Source organism: Anabrus simplex, chromosome 6 (assembly GCF_040414725.1).
Source record: "Anabrus simplex isolate iqAnaSimp1 chromosome 6, ASM4041472v1, whole genome shotgun sequence".
Lineage (NCBI taxonomy): Eukaryota > Metazoa > Arthropoda > Insecta > Orthoptera > Tettigoniidae > Anabrus > Anabrus simplex.
The window spans coordinates 271562809-271578153 of NC_090270.1; the positions used below are offsets into that span (position 1 = coordinate 271562809).

Consider the following 15345-nt stretch of genomic DNA (forward strand, 5'->3'; position numbering starts at 1 on the left):
TCAGGAGACAAAAAGGGACAGAATTAAAAAAACAAAGACAAGAAAAGCAACTAAACTGCAGAAGCTGAATGATAAGATAAAGAGGAACAGGTTGAGATGTTTAAGCCATACCAAATGTATGAGCAGAGAAAGGATGACAAAACAGATTTTGGAACTGTAGCTGGAGGGGAAGAGAGGTCATAGATGACCAAGAATAAAACGGATGGATTATGAAGAACAGCCTTAGAAAACAAAAAAAGGACTGGACCACTGTAGCGAATGAGGAGTGGCAGAACAATCGAGAAACCTGAACGGGGAAAATAAATAAATAAATAAATAAATAAATAAATAAATAAATAAATAAATAAATAAATAATAATAATAATAATAATAATAATAATAATAATAATAATAATAATAATAATAATAATAATAATAATAATAATAATAATAATAATAATACTCAGAAGAAGAAAATTATCAGCAATTTATGAATATATTCCCAAAAATATTCAGCACATGACATTTTTAATGGAAACATTCAAGTAAGTACAAATTTTAGATTTCTATCACACAAGCAAAAGCAATGGTGATACACAAAATCATCATTGTCATCACAGTTCTAAAAATATGATACCTAGGGTTCCCAGATAAATTTAAAAAAATATGGGACACAGGATAATACTGTACAAAAAAATATAAGATGAGAGAAGATTTAATTCATAATTTTAATTACTGACTTCTTTATGTTGTAAAACACAACAAATGATGTATAATTCACATGAATAGTTAAAGAATAAAACGAATGTTCATGATACAAGACTGGCAAATCTAATATGAAAAAGTTACAGAATGGATTAATTAGCCTGCCTGATGGCCATGATTATTAAACTGTGAAGTCTATATGGTCTGACACTGTGATTAGCTGGTTCGAGTTCCGTAGGTGAAAAAAAAGAATGTCATCATTAGAATGTTGGCCAGCACCAAGGGGTCTGCTCAAGGCTTAACATGGATGAATCACCATCAACAGCGCCATATGCCCTCACTCTGTATGAACATCGTGAAGAATTCTGGAAATGAATCCAGACTTTTGGTAAGCAATCTACTAATTAGAAATTGCATATCACCACCTCTCTTACCCTGCAGTTTGATGAAGTTATCACTGGAGCCAACTATCCTAGGACAGGGGTGGCTGCAAGAGGTGCTGTACTCCAATGTAAGAGTAGCCTGATCAACTGTTGGCAGTAGCTTTAAAATGCATTTGTGAATGATGAATAGCTTAAATGATGAAATTTGGTGAATCAAGAACTTGGAGTTGGAATTCAAGAGGAAAACCAGGGCAAATATTTGTGTAAAGGAAGAGGAATTAGGGATTGGAAAGATTTCCAAGGGAGATGTTTGATAGATTTCCAAAGTCTTTGAAATCATTTAAGAAAAGACTAGGTACACAATTGATAGAGAATCTGCCACCTGGGTGATAATCCTAAATGCAGATCAGTGGTGACTGACTGATTGATTCATTGATAGCCTCAAGAAAATCATTTTAAAAACACAATAATAGGAAAATAGTCCATCTATGATGATGGACAACAATCTTGGCCACAGAATGAGGATTGTTATTCCCTCATGTCTTTCAGTCTCGAACTACAAAATATGGAATAAAAACCCATCCCAGTCACAATGGCGACTCTACCGTGGGTATTCGGGAGATTGAGAGGGGCTGGTCCCTACCGTCGGTTGCTCACAATGAGCAACAAGCAGGATATTTCTTTTTTAACAAATCATCTGGGAACCCTAATGATAACACATATACTGAGGAAATAATCTAATTCCATTGGAACATGCTTGAGGTTATATAGGCTACAGTTTTCTAATTCATTCGTTTCTCTCATTCCAGTCTGACATGCATATGATTCGTCATTCATGGATACACACTTTCCTTACAGGCTGTTATTTAGTGAGGTAGATTAAATTCTCCCAGGAGTTTGAAATACGAACAGATGATTATTCTTCTAAGATTCCCTATCAAGACTACGTAAATAATTCATAGGGAATTTACCACCTGGGTGACAGCCCTAAATGCAGATGATTAATTGATTGATTGATTGATTGGTTGACTGATTGATTTATTGATTGATTGAAGTATTTTTGTGGGAAAGACATAATTTCAGACAGTCCATTCAGGAAGAAATTGTTGACTTTATCTGGGAAGCTTAAAAGTATATTCATTGTGAAAATCTACAGTCAGAACTTATAATGTTTGCAACTTTGAGGAAAGTATATTAAAAAAACAAAAAACAAACATATGCTTCAAATAATGTATGGGATTTCAGTTTGATAGCTTTCACCCTAACCATGTGAAATATTCTCTGCCACACAGACTTGCCACATGAGTAAGGTAAGTGGATTTGTTTCACTGAAATGTTCTGTCCTCCTATTGATAAAATCTCAGCAAAGAATTCCTGCAGTTGACGAGTAGGCTTTGGCCTACAAGTGGCCACAGCTGGTCCGTGGTCCAAAATCTCTGCACTCTGACTGAATAACTGAGCAAAGGACTCTACCGTGGGTATTCGGGAGATTGAGAGGGGCTGGTCGCTACCGTCAGTTGTCCTGAGAATGGTTTTCTGTGGTTTTCCATTCTCCTGCACTAAGACAAATGCTGGGACAGTTTCTAGTATAGGCCACAGCCGCCAGTCCCCTCACCTTCTCCGAGCATCTCCTTCACCGTAACAAATCTCCTGACCTGAGAGACAGCATCACCATCTAGGAGGCTTGCTTCCCCATTCAGGGGAGGAACAAAAACAATTTAGTAGCAGTAGTCACCAAGGGTTTTAAATCATCTTATCCTTTTCTCATGGCCCTTTAAAATCTTTTGACCCACTGTCAGCTCTGCATAACTCCACCCCTTGTAGATCAATTCTATAGTGAATGACCTATGCAGGCAAACTGTTCACTCCAACATTTTATCACAGAGAGTTAACACGTTGAGTGCCAAGCGACCCCATTTGGGTACGTGAGAGTAGTCAAGTTTTTGAACTTCACGTCCCCATATGGGGTCGTACGTTCGTTCTAAATCGAGAACTGTGCGAACCCATTTGGGTGCGCAGTAAGTATGTGTTTTGAAGCTGTATAAAGTCCCTTCCTGCCATCTGTTGGTCGTCTATTTAAGTACGTGCATAGTCCATATTCCATTCCTCAATTCCTGATTTGGCGCGACCCCATATGGGTACATCAAGAGTGTTTTGTAGGGTGACAAAGTCATTGTCTATCTCGCGCACGTATTGTTTATGTAAGTGTGCAGTGCGGTGAGTTTCCTTTTCTTTTTTAAGTCGTTACGAGTAAATCGAGCAGTAAAAGACTTAGTGCAGATAGTCTGGACGATATATCGAGCAAGACGGACAATGATGATGTAGACGAAGTATACAGTTACAGTGATTTTGAACCCAGTACAGAGCAACCAGCGATCTCGCACGTTCATCCACATTGATGATCTACTGTCTTCAGCATACACATCACCACTGTACTCCGGGTTTCCAAGCCAGCTGTTGCAACAATTATGACCGTCTTCAACAATATACAGTAGTCACTGGTTTCCCGATTTGCACAATCATCGCTGCTAGGTTCTCTTATTCAAATTAAAAGTTATACAAACAAAATTATGTACTTGTTCAGTTTCCCGTAACTACTAATTCTCCTTATAATATTATTCTGCTACATCCTAATTTACCAAATTCACATGATTTTCACTACTTTATATAACTACATTCTATACGAAAATTTCCTAACCAAAAATCAGAATATCGTCATTTACAAACATTTCCTGGCCTAAAATGGGGGATCGTACATTTTAGGGCTCCAGTTTGAACAACCTAACACATCTCTCATAATCAACAGCATTTAACGTGTCCCTGCAAAGGAAAAGGTAAATATTACCGAGGTTCGTGTCAGTAACTACTGTATAAGTACAATCCCATATGGGTGCGCGTGTACGTGTACAGTTCGTAATGACCAATACGACCCCATATGGGGTCGCAATATTTTACCTAATATACATAATAAGTTAACCTAATATATCATAAATACATCTTCATTTCAGCGATCATTTGCTTGGTTAAGCCTGTGAACGTTTTGGCACCAGGGAGTAACTCGATGTTATTAGCTCACGGCACTAGACGGCAATCCTTTGAAAATCGGTCTGGCACTCAACGTGTTAAAATATGCCAGATGAAAGTCTGTTCTACAGATAATTCAAATTCTCTATCTTCTACACAGACACACTTCCAGATCTTTGGCCACATGGATGAACTAACTAGAAAAAGTGTGAGATTTTAAGGGGGTTATTCATCTGGTTATAAACAAGCCATTTCAACCAGGGAAAATTATTTCTCACTCACTGAAAAATATATAAACTAGATAATTTACTATATCTTAATTGTAAATTCACAAGTATAGCTATAGAATATACACAAGGCCTATGATATCATTACGCAATTACAGTTGAACTCTGTTATAAAGACATCGGTTTCAGTTACAACTCATCTATAATGTCATGTTTTCTGTGGTACGAACACATTCCTTATAAGAAATGTGCTTTTCAGCCTTGCTTAATATGACAAACGTATATGCATCGACCTTGCATATAACGTCATTTTCAACCTCAGTTTGGAATAAGATTTTCTAAGAACCAAAGTATTTTAAGTATTGAAATCTGGGAATCTGGCAAATTCTTTCCAGTCCCTTTTTTTCAGAGACCTTCAGAATGCAGGCAGATTTCCCACCCCATTGTAACCCCATCCAAATTCTTGTGGTATTAACGGTACTTGTGTGCGGTCAGTTTCAACTAGAAGTTTTCTCTAAGTGCATTTTAATGCAGTATAACTACTAAAAGAAAAGTTTTAACGTTAGAAGAAAAAGTTAAAGTGATTCACCAAATTGAGAATGGAATTAAAAAAGCTCACATGTGTCGTGAGTTTGGCTTTGTTAATTCCACAGTCAAAATGATTTGGAAGAGCAAGGATAAAAATGTTGTTGCATTTGAACAGCATGTTTTGGAAATTAAGCAGCTATGAAAACCTGAACGAAGCGACATTAATGAAGCCTAATTAAGTTTATGTTATTGTATTTTTCATTATTCACCTCAATGGACTGATAATACAAATCTTGGTTACTACAACACTCGTTTATAACAACACAATTTTCCTAGTCCTTTGGATGTTGTTATAACCAAATTCTCCTGTATATTTTTTAAATATCAAATTCTGCTCATTTAGTATTCACACATTTCACACATTTTCACACTGAATCATCATTCTCTAATTGTTGGCTGAGTCTGTTGTCACTGATGTGCAAGGCACATAGCAATTAATAGTTTGATCATGTTCATAATTATACATGTTGGTCTATCTGTGCAAATTACAGTATGTCAGTTCAATGTGTCCAAAACCAAGTAAAATTTTGGATATTACTGGAAATGTGTGTGAATTTTGACAGCCAAACTACATCATCAAATACTGGAGAACTGGAGAATATTTTCAAAAATAACATTAAACGCACAGAACAACAGAAATTTCACACAGAATAACAGTGCACGCATTGCCCAATGATGCAAAATAAGCACTCACAGGGTTCTGTATTTGGACCTTTAATTTTTTGCTGGTACATAAGTACCGTAACTCAAGTCATGAACTCGGTATTACTCTCTAAAAGCAGGATAACAGTATTATAATTGATGTGCTTCATTAAAAATAGTTTAGAAGATTCAGCAAATCAGATACAATTCCAATACTAGTATTAGTTTTGATTCAACAGTTTTATTATAATAAATATTCTATTTTATGTTTGTTGGAAAAATTGACTTTGTTTGCCCTAGAGTTAAAGGTTATAAAGAAAAAGAATTATTAGCCAAACAATCATGTCATTTACTGATATAGCACCAAAACTGAGAGTAATGAAGATTAAATTGAGTGATTTTTATTTCTGAGTTGATATTTTACTTTATGGAATAACACACGCCCCTCTCTCAGTGTAATGACTTTAATAATTTTTTATTTTCCTCATCGTTCAGGAAACATTAGCAGGTTTCCATGTTAATATGGTGACATGATAATTCTTAGGGCACCTGATTAGCTGTGTAAATGAATAAACGTGTATACAGATGTATGTGGTTTCACAGTTAGTTACACATGTTTAGTCATGGTTTGAAAAGTGAGTTTTCATTTTACTGTGTACATACATCTCCCACTTATTGTGCTTCCCTTTCTTCCTTTTATCCTATATTTCTGGATTTATGTTAAAACTAATAACATTTCTAAAGTTTCTAATCTCTGTAGTAGTTACAAAAATAAAAATTCTGTTTAAAAAAAGAAAATTGTTTGTTTGTTTGTTTGTTTGTTTGTTTATTTGTTTGTTTGTTTGTTTGTTTGTTTGTTTTCCTTAAATTGTACATGTACAATCTAGGGGTGGTAGATGGAGAAAAGGCAAGCCCCATATACATGGAAGTGTTTCCATCTCCACATATATGTGTACATAAACTCTACTAAATATTTACATACACGTAGACAATTTTAAATTTACATTCAAATTTAAATTTAGTCTTAGAATAATAATTATATTGATTTATTATATACATATTAGAATAAGAAGATCCAGTCATTTATACTCTTATTCATGCCCCTGTACACACACTCATTAACAACCACTCCACACGGGCACACATACATATTCACCCACATTCAACTGTACTTACACCCATCTTTCTTGCAATTCTAATTTATACAAGTTATATACATCACATATGGGTTTCTATTTACATATGCATTTTCTTTACTGCATGGAGGAAGTGAGGAAGAGGAAGCAGTTTTACCTCAGATGGTAGAAGATTCCAGATACGAGCAGACCTTGCGTAAAATCCATTTAAATATGAGGTTGTTTTGGCAAGGGGAGGGACAAGAGTAACTCCTTGGCCTCTCTTAACAGAACGGTAATTAAGCTGCAGATGGTGGAAAGGGGAGAGGTATGTGTTATCCATCAGGAATTTCTTAAGGAAGGCTATGTCTATTTGTGCACATAACGAGTTCACTGGTGGCAATGACCTGGCTGTGTTTAAAGGGATGTGTTTGTTAATTGAAAGTTCTGCTCATCGCTGGACACCCTCTAGTTTCCTCATAATTTCCATTGTCAATGGGTGCCAGGATGCATTTTGGGGATTAGACTATGGGACCTTTCAAAATATCTTGTGGTTTTCCTGTTTTCAGTGGGGCAGAACATTGACTGATGATGATGTGCATCCTGGTTGCCCAGTGTCCACTTCAATGCCAGAAATGATTGCAAAAGTGTGTGAGACTATCCATGAAGACAGTTGCTGAACCACTGACGAAGGTGGTGCACTACATGAATCAAACATGGAACCTGCCACAAAATTCTAACAGAAGATTTCCACATGTGTCATGTTGCATCTAAGTTTGCACCCAGACCAAAAGCAACAAGATCTTGATGTTTACTCACACCTCAAAGAAAAGTTGTCAAAGATTGTTCTTTTCCTTCCATTGTTATAATGTGTGATGAAACCTACAAATGATAATCAAGTCAATGGAAAAGTATATGGATACTTGACCTTAGAATGTGAGGGAAGTCAAAACCAACACCAAGTGCATGTTCACTTGTTTTTTTTAAGATCATAAAAGAATTGTTCCCAAGGAGTTTTTTCCACCTGAACAAACATTTAATGATGCTTTTTTTTGTTGAAGTTTTGTAAGTCTTAAGATAATGTGAGGAGAAAGTGACCCGATCAATAGTGAAACAACACGTGGGTCATATGCCACGACAATGCACCTGCACATGTGTTCTCCTGACTGAACAGTTTTTGGCCAAGAACAACGTGATCTTGGTGCCACATCCTCCTTATTCACCCAACCTTGCATCCTGTGACTTCCTCCTATTCCCAAAACTGAAAATGTAGCTGAAGTGGTGAAGATTTCAGAATATGGACGAAATTCAGACTGAATCTTGGTCTGTTTTGAACACACTGAGAGAAAATATCTTCCTAGAATCCTTCTGATCAGAGCAGCCACACTAGAATTAATAACTAGCCTCGAAAGGGGATTACTCTGAAGGTAAATAATTTTGTGTGGCTATTTCTAGCCGAGTGCAGTCCTTGTAAGGCAGACCCTCCGATGAGGGTGGACGGCATCTGCCATGTGTAGGTAACTGCGTGTTATTGTGGTGGAGGATAGTGTTATGTGTGGTGTGTGAGTTGCAGGGATGTTGCGGACAGCACAAACACCCAGCCCCCGGGCCACTGAAATTAACCAATTAAGGTTAAAATCCCCGACCCGGCCGGGAATCGAACCCGGGACCCTCTGAACCGAAGGCCAGTACACTGACCATTCAGCCAACGAGTCGGACACTCTGATGGTGATGGGGGGAGCATTAATGTCTAACATATACAACAAACTATTTATGAGATCAGTCTGAGTTTATAGCTGAATGAATATACAGAGATTATTAATAAATTTGATCACTTTATGAATTTGTTGGTTTAGTTAGTTTACATATTGCATTCTGTAGATTAGGCCTATGCAACTTCTAGGGACTGGGGGCCAAACTTACATATGTAATTCTAGTTATGGGCAACAAACAAGATATTTTAATTTAGATTTTAAAATTCAATATATTTTCACATGGTTCTGAGTAATTGATTTGACAATATCACATGGTTCTGAGTAATTGAGAGCCTCCATGGCTCAGACGGCAGCGTGTCGGCCTCTCACCGCTGGGTACCGTGGTTCAAATCCCGGTGACTCCATGTGAGATCTGTGCTGGACAAAGCGGAGGCGGGACAGGTTTTTCTCCGGGTACTCTGGTTTTCCCTGTCATCTTTCATTCCAGCAACACTCTCCATTATCATTTCATAGCATTTATCACTCATTAATACATATCACCTTGGGAGTGGCGAACCCATTGTAATAACAGCCTATATACGTTTCATTCATTACATCCCTGACCCGGTCAATGACTGGAAAAACAGGCTGTAGGTTTTTTTTTTTCTGAGTAATTGATTTGTCAATATTATTCCATTAGTTAAGATTTCTATAACACCTTACAATAGGGAAAAATTAAATTAAAATAGCAGCAAAATAAAATTATTCTATGCAAACATTAATAATATACTGACCAGTAGATGTCAGTGAGAGCACTGCAAGTATTCTAACTCTTTCACCAAAGCACTTAGCAATTGCTAGTCTCAAGAAGTGTTGCAATGAAACATCATTGAGGAAGCTTATATATTTATTTTTAGTGAATTTCATATTAGTGAAAGTGCTTTTGCAAAGAGATATGTGCTTCAAAAAATGGAAGTGATCTGAAAACCAAAGCCTCTAAGATGGAATATCTCTCTGCTGAAAGAAACTTGAAAAATTTCAGGAGTTTTCAATCCTGGTTTGAAAATATGGATCACCTTGAAGATCACTGAGTTCAAGTTTATACTTTGTCGATCCTCAATGTTCACTTTAAAAGGTACTTTAAAAAGCAGCAGTTTGTCCTTCATATTGTTAAATTCATAAAATGATCATATTCATTAATACTTCATTAATAAATTTCACTAAATTCAGAGAAACACCATCTTCTATTTCACTTGATGGCTCTGGACAGGATGGAAAATGTGTCAAATTACTTTTTGATAAGGCTGACTTCAAAAATTTGCTTTTCTGATTTTCTGTACAGGGTCTCTTGACAAATGATGCAGGGTTAGGCATTCATGATTAGGTCTAACCAGTCCTTAATCTCCTCATGTCAAAAGTCGCAATACAGGAACATTTTTCAAATCTGCCATATTGTTGCACTGTTTTATTTATTTAAGGATATCTTCAGCCTTGATGCTTCTAATTACAGACACAAATCAAGCAGTTTTTCTTGTGTTGAGAAATTGCATGCATAAGAAAATTACAAGTTGGCTGATATGAGTCTGGTCAAAAATGTCATTCAAATACAAGGAAACATAGCTGCATTTTCCTACTGCACCTCCTACAGTACCTTCTTCTGTTATTTGTTCTCTTATACTCTGTACTCTTCTGGAGATTGTTTGCAAATTTTGTACATAAATTATTTGCCATTGTAATTACACATTTCTTTCATTATTTCACTGGCAATGTAAGCCTTCTTGTTCCAAGGATGTAACATATGAAGTCAGTTTGGGTACACAAAATATTGGTAAAAAGAACAATACTTCTGTGATATTTGTGATTATTCTTAAAATCTTGTAAAACTGCAACGCATGCAACTCCCTCATATTTCTTCAATTTTTCCTCATATGTAGTGATGTCATGTCTTCTAACAAACATACTCACTAGTTGCATACATATTGAAGTCTTTCATTATTGCGAGCAACAAAATAACCCAACTCCTATGCTCCTTTGAAGCTTCTGTTTTCATCTTGAATCTTCCTCTTCTTACTGTTCAAAAATTCTTGAACAACTTCAAGAAAGGACAGACACAGCCTATAGAATTTTAGGCATGTAAACAATTCCAGAAGAAATGAGGAAAATACATACACAACTTGAAGCATCTAAACAAATGAAGGCTGGCTAATGCGTGACTGTGATCTCAACACCCACTGCGTGTCAGAAATCTAAAAATTAAAAATTTCCCGAAACTAAATCTCTAATGCAAATGGATGCTGTGTCCTTTGTCATAAGTGTGATAACTTACAACCAGAGTCACTAGCTTGCAATGACAGCATGAACATGCAAAATTTCAATGGGTACAGAAGATGACAGTACCAAATACGTTCATAATCTATCTCATTTTGCAGCCATCCGTGGACCGCAAGCAGAGTTGGGAAGAAACTGTGTAAAAGTAATCGGATTACTTGTAACAATTACATTGTTGGTCATTTTTACTTGTAATTTACTTCTTGAAATAAAACTCTAATCTAATAAATGATGATGAAGATAACTTTTCCAGTAGCTTCACCAACTCAGGATGAGGTAATTTCTTACCTCTCTAGTTGGTACTTAAAAAGACATCCCAACAATGTTCTTAAAATTAAGCACAGATATCCCTTCTATTGCCCCTATTCGGTGTTTTTTCAGTAAATGCAAATATGAACTTCCCTTTAACCCGCCATCGGTATCGTTGTTAGGTAGCCCCTAACAAAAACATTCCTTATTAAGAAAAGTTTTTTGGTTTAAGACTCAAACTTTTCAAACTCCAGGTATCCTCAAATGAGTTTATGAGTCACATGTTTTCCTTCGTTACGCGATTATTCACGCACACGTGTCACGTGGAGGAGTGGGGGAAGTGCGTTCTGTCTGGAGTGTTAGTCCGCGCCTCGCTACGATACCGGTCGCGTCACAGGCAGTGTTAGGAGCATTCTAGCCTCGATACCTTTGGCGTCACAGTTTTTGCGCATTCCGTGCTGGTGTAATGTTTTAGTAAACAGTATCACAGTGAAATTATAATGGCTAATAGGCCTAGTGAATCTCTTATTTTGAGCTGGATTGAAGAATCTTGCCCTGGAAATCGTAAAGCCACATCTGTTGAGACGTGCTTTAGTCGATGTTCTGTCAATTGGTCTCAGAAATTCCATCAAAAATATCTTTGGACAAGAACTTCCCGTCAGAAATGCGACACTAGCAGCCCTAGGTAAGTATTGCTAACAGTTCTCACTTCTACATTTTTACAAGTATCTAATTGAACACTTTGTAAAACTTGTTTATAATCATTACCAAAAAAAAGCTATAGTGTTTACTGTATATATTTTCAGACGTTTCGGGCGGAAATCAAGATATGCCTACTCCCAGTTCGAAAAAACCGATTTACGTCAGCTCGCTGTGATGCGTGCAAACACTCAACGTGCAAAGAGCACACTGGACTAACAAAAGTAGTATGCAGTGAATGTTTTTCGCAAGAAGTTGAAAGAAATAAGTGAACAGGACAATGATACAAAATAATGAGGTTTACAAATCATGTTAACATTTGTTTTGTACTGTAATATGTATTTGTAATGCCAAGGATTTTTGTTACTTTTCATAATATTTAGTAATAGTTATGTAAATTTATGTAAATAGTTAACACAAAACCAGTCTGTTAAAACCAAATTATAATTACCTTCTAAAAGAACGAAAACAGTGTAAGAGTCGAAATTGTAGTAGCAAGTATTTAGGTAATAAATAATTGTGGATATATACAACTATGTAAGTATATATACTAAATAACCAAATACTAGTATAATTTATTCAAACTGCCGAGAAGAGCTTGTATAAGAACTAAAATCATATTCCAAGTCGATGTTAGGGAGCCCCTATACACGCTACCTCTCGCGTAAGTGCGGACAACGATACCGATGGCGGGTTAAAAAGTCGAGTATTAGCGATGAGTATTTTAAGAAGCAATTAATTTATTTGCAAAGTCAATGGCAAATTATTTGTCAATAAAAGTCATTAATTATGGGGAAAGATCATTTAGAGAGATTGAAGGTATCATGTTTAGTCTCACACAGTAATGATAGCCACTTAACGTCTCTATGCTAAAAGAACAAAAAATGAAGTATTATCAGTGGCGGCTCGTGACAAAATTTTCAGGGGGTTCAAAACAAAATGTGTGTTCACGTCTCAAATATACCAAAGTAGAATGCAAATCAGTACAAAATAAATCATTTCACTAAAAGTTCCTTGTACGGTTGCTTCTCAACTCATAATTTGGTAGAACCCCTATAATCGAGGATGCATTTTTCTGAGACTAATCAGTGAGTGCACAACAAAACTAAAATTACGACTGCCGGGCTGAGGGGCTCAGACGGATTTCTGACCCCAAGTTGGCAGGTTCAATACTCAGCACGGTAAAAGTAAAATTCACAGCAACTTTGCTAAAATGCTGTATTGTAGCAAATATTAACAGATGCGAACACTATTCTTGGATTTACGTAGCATGAAGTTCACCTAAATATGATAACAAGCATAAAAATAGTGCTTGCAATTACCACATTTACCAGTACTCAAACTGAAATGATTCTCCACCCACAATGTAAAGCAAACTTCTTCCCGTGTGTTCAGAATTACCAGCGATGTAATGCAATAGTAACTTCTGGGAGCTGTGGCCAACAGTAACAGGGGAAGTGGCGGACCCTTGTGGTCAATGGTAATACTATCACTTGTTTGAGGATAGTTGTAGACTGAAAGGCACATACCTTACCATGCTCCTCATTTATGGAGATATCTGTGCATAAACCATGACATCATCTCCATGCGCATGCGTATAGTCTTCAGGCTCATAGCAAAATCTCCAGCGTGCTCCCTGCATTGTCAGTTGAAACGAACAGCTGTCAGTGTAACGGAGCTTTGATTTAAGTCGAATACTTTTGATCGATTGATGAAATCAGGCAGAAACAAAGGAAACAATTTTGAATTATCTATGAATGCTTGAATATGCATTAGAACTGGGTGTTCACGTGCTCATGTGCTCCTGAGAGCGCAATGCCACTGAGTAATATCTTTTCCTTGCAAACGTTTGGATTATTCTAGCCCGATGCAAAAAAAAAAAAAAGAATACTGATTACTTGTTGAAAAAGTAATTTGTAATTGTAATTGAGTAAAATATTTTTCAGGTAACTGTTTTTTAAATTTTATGTTTATAAAAATGCTATTTGTTCAGTGTGCCCCTACTGGCACCATATTGTATGAACCTGCATGTAATTGGAATAGCCGTAGTGTGGAATGTTGTGTGTAAGGAAAGGAAGATTAAGGACGTCACAAACACCCAGTCCCCAGGCCAGGGATATTAATCATTACAATTAAAAACCCCTGACCCGGCCGGGAATTGAACCCGGGGCCGCCAGGTGACAGGCGGACGCGTTTCCCTCTACACCGTGGGGTCGAACTCAGGTAACTGTTACTTTTCTCTTGTACTCTTCTCATCTCTGGCCACAAGTTAGAGAGAGGTCTGATATAGATTTTCCTGTCTTAAAAATTCCATGAACTTGCCTGCAGTCTTGGGCTCCATGTTAACCACTTGCCACCAGCACTGACATTAAAAAGATGTTTAAAAGATAAAATAAAATAATCAATACTATACCAAATGCAATACTCTTCCTACGTACTTCCCTATACACGTTTCCCCCCTTGCCCAATGCGCAACCAGCATATTCATCATGTGTCCCGTCCGCACCTAACATTACAACAATGCTCTATCTTCCACCGTCTTCCAACTGTTGGTAACTCACTAACCAATATTTTGCATCTTTCAAACACAAAATTAAAAGAATCCTTAGAAGTCCTCTCCAGGTTTTCATTTTCTTCCATCGTTCCAACCTATGACCTTTCATCTTGCTAACTCTGTGACCAACCCTTGCCAGTTATCATTGTCATTCTTGTTATGTTGATATTGTTATTTATACCAATTGTTGTCTTATTACACTTATTTAAATTTGTTATATTATTAGTGTAAAATAGCCCTCCATAGGCTGTATCCAATAAATAAATATATAAAAAATAAAGACTACATTGTACAAAACAGGCACATACAGATGGTAATACCATTACAAGTATATCTGAAGGAGAATTTAATGGTGTCCATGTACAACTAGCTCTCCGAATGTTTGAGTTTAAGGGGTATCAATATCAAGATCATCAGCTCCTACGTGCACATTTAATGCATGCTCATGCACATAACGAGACACACAAGTCTGACAGGATAACGTACCGTTGGTCTTAGTCCCCGCACCAGTTGGTAGGAAGAAAACAAGAAAAACAGGTTACATAATGCCCATCACACAATACATTTTATGATAATCTTATAATATTAAAAGTCTTAACTTCACAATAATACAATCTCTCTCTACAAAGAACCAAAACTATTCATAAAATTATAAATTCTCTTATCCCTTGTTACTTCCTAAGCTAATACATAAGGCTAATGGCTGCTGTTTTGCAACACCATGAAGTATGTGAGATATTCTTCTCCATTACATGACATTTTTACACTTAATTATTTCACTCATAATCAGATCCAGGAACTAGCCGAAATGTTCCTCTACGGGAATATTCCTGAGATGATGGACTTATCAAACTCTTTATGTTCATTCACTAAAATGAGTGGAGAATGCTAGGAACTCTGGAAGAAGAAGAAGAAGAAGAAGAAGAAGAAGAAGAAGAAGAAGAGGAAGAAGAAGAAGACTGCCATGTCACAATTTTCAAATTCAGGACATCCTTTCAGAAAATGTTGGACTTTTGGTATATACACAGGTTAGCTGATCTAAGTTTTCCACCTCAAAGACAATGATGATAATGATAATGATGATGATGATGATGATGATGATGATGATGATGATGATGATGATGATGATGATGATGATGCTTGTTGTTTGAAAGGATC

At 36.5% G+C, this 15345-nt stretch overlaps 1 protein-coding gene across 3 annotated transcripts in view; it reads right to left on the minus strand.

The window, feature by feature from the left end:
* Positions 1-15345, minus strand: part of rho-5 (rhomboid-5) — a 144997-nt gene that overhangs the window by 52795 nt on the left and 76857 nt on the right. The window contains exon 11 of one of the 3 annotated variants that reach the window (XM_068228439.1): positions 14674-14692. The exons of the other annotated variants lie outside the window; for them this stretch is intronic. Within the exon in view, the coding sequence (XP_068084540.1) occupies positions 14674-14692 (19 nt within the window). The remainder of the gene's footprint in view (positions 1-14673; positions 14693-15345) is intronic. 3 annotated transcript variants of the gene reach the window in all.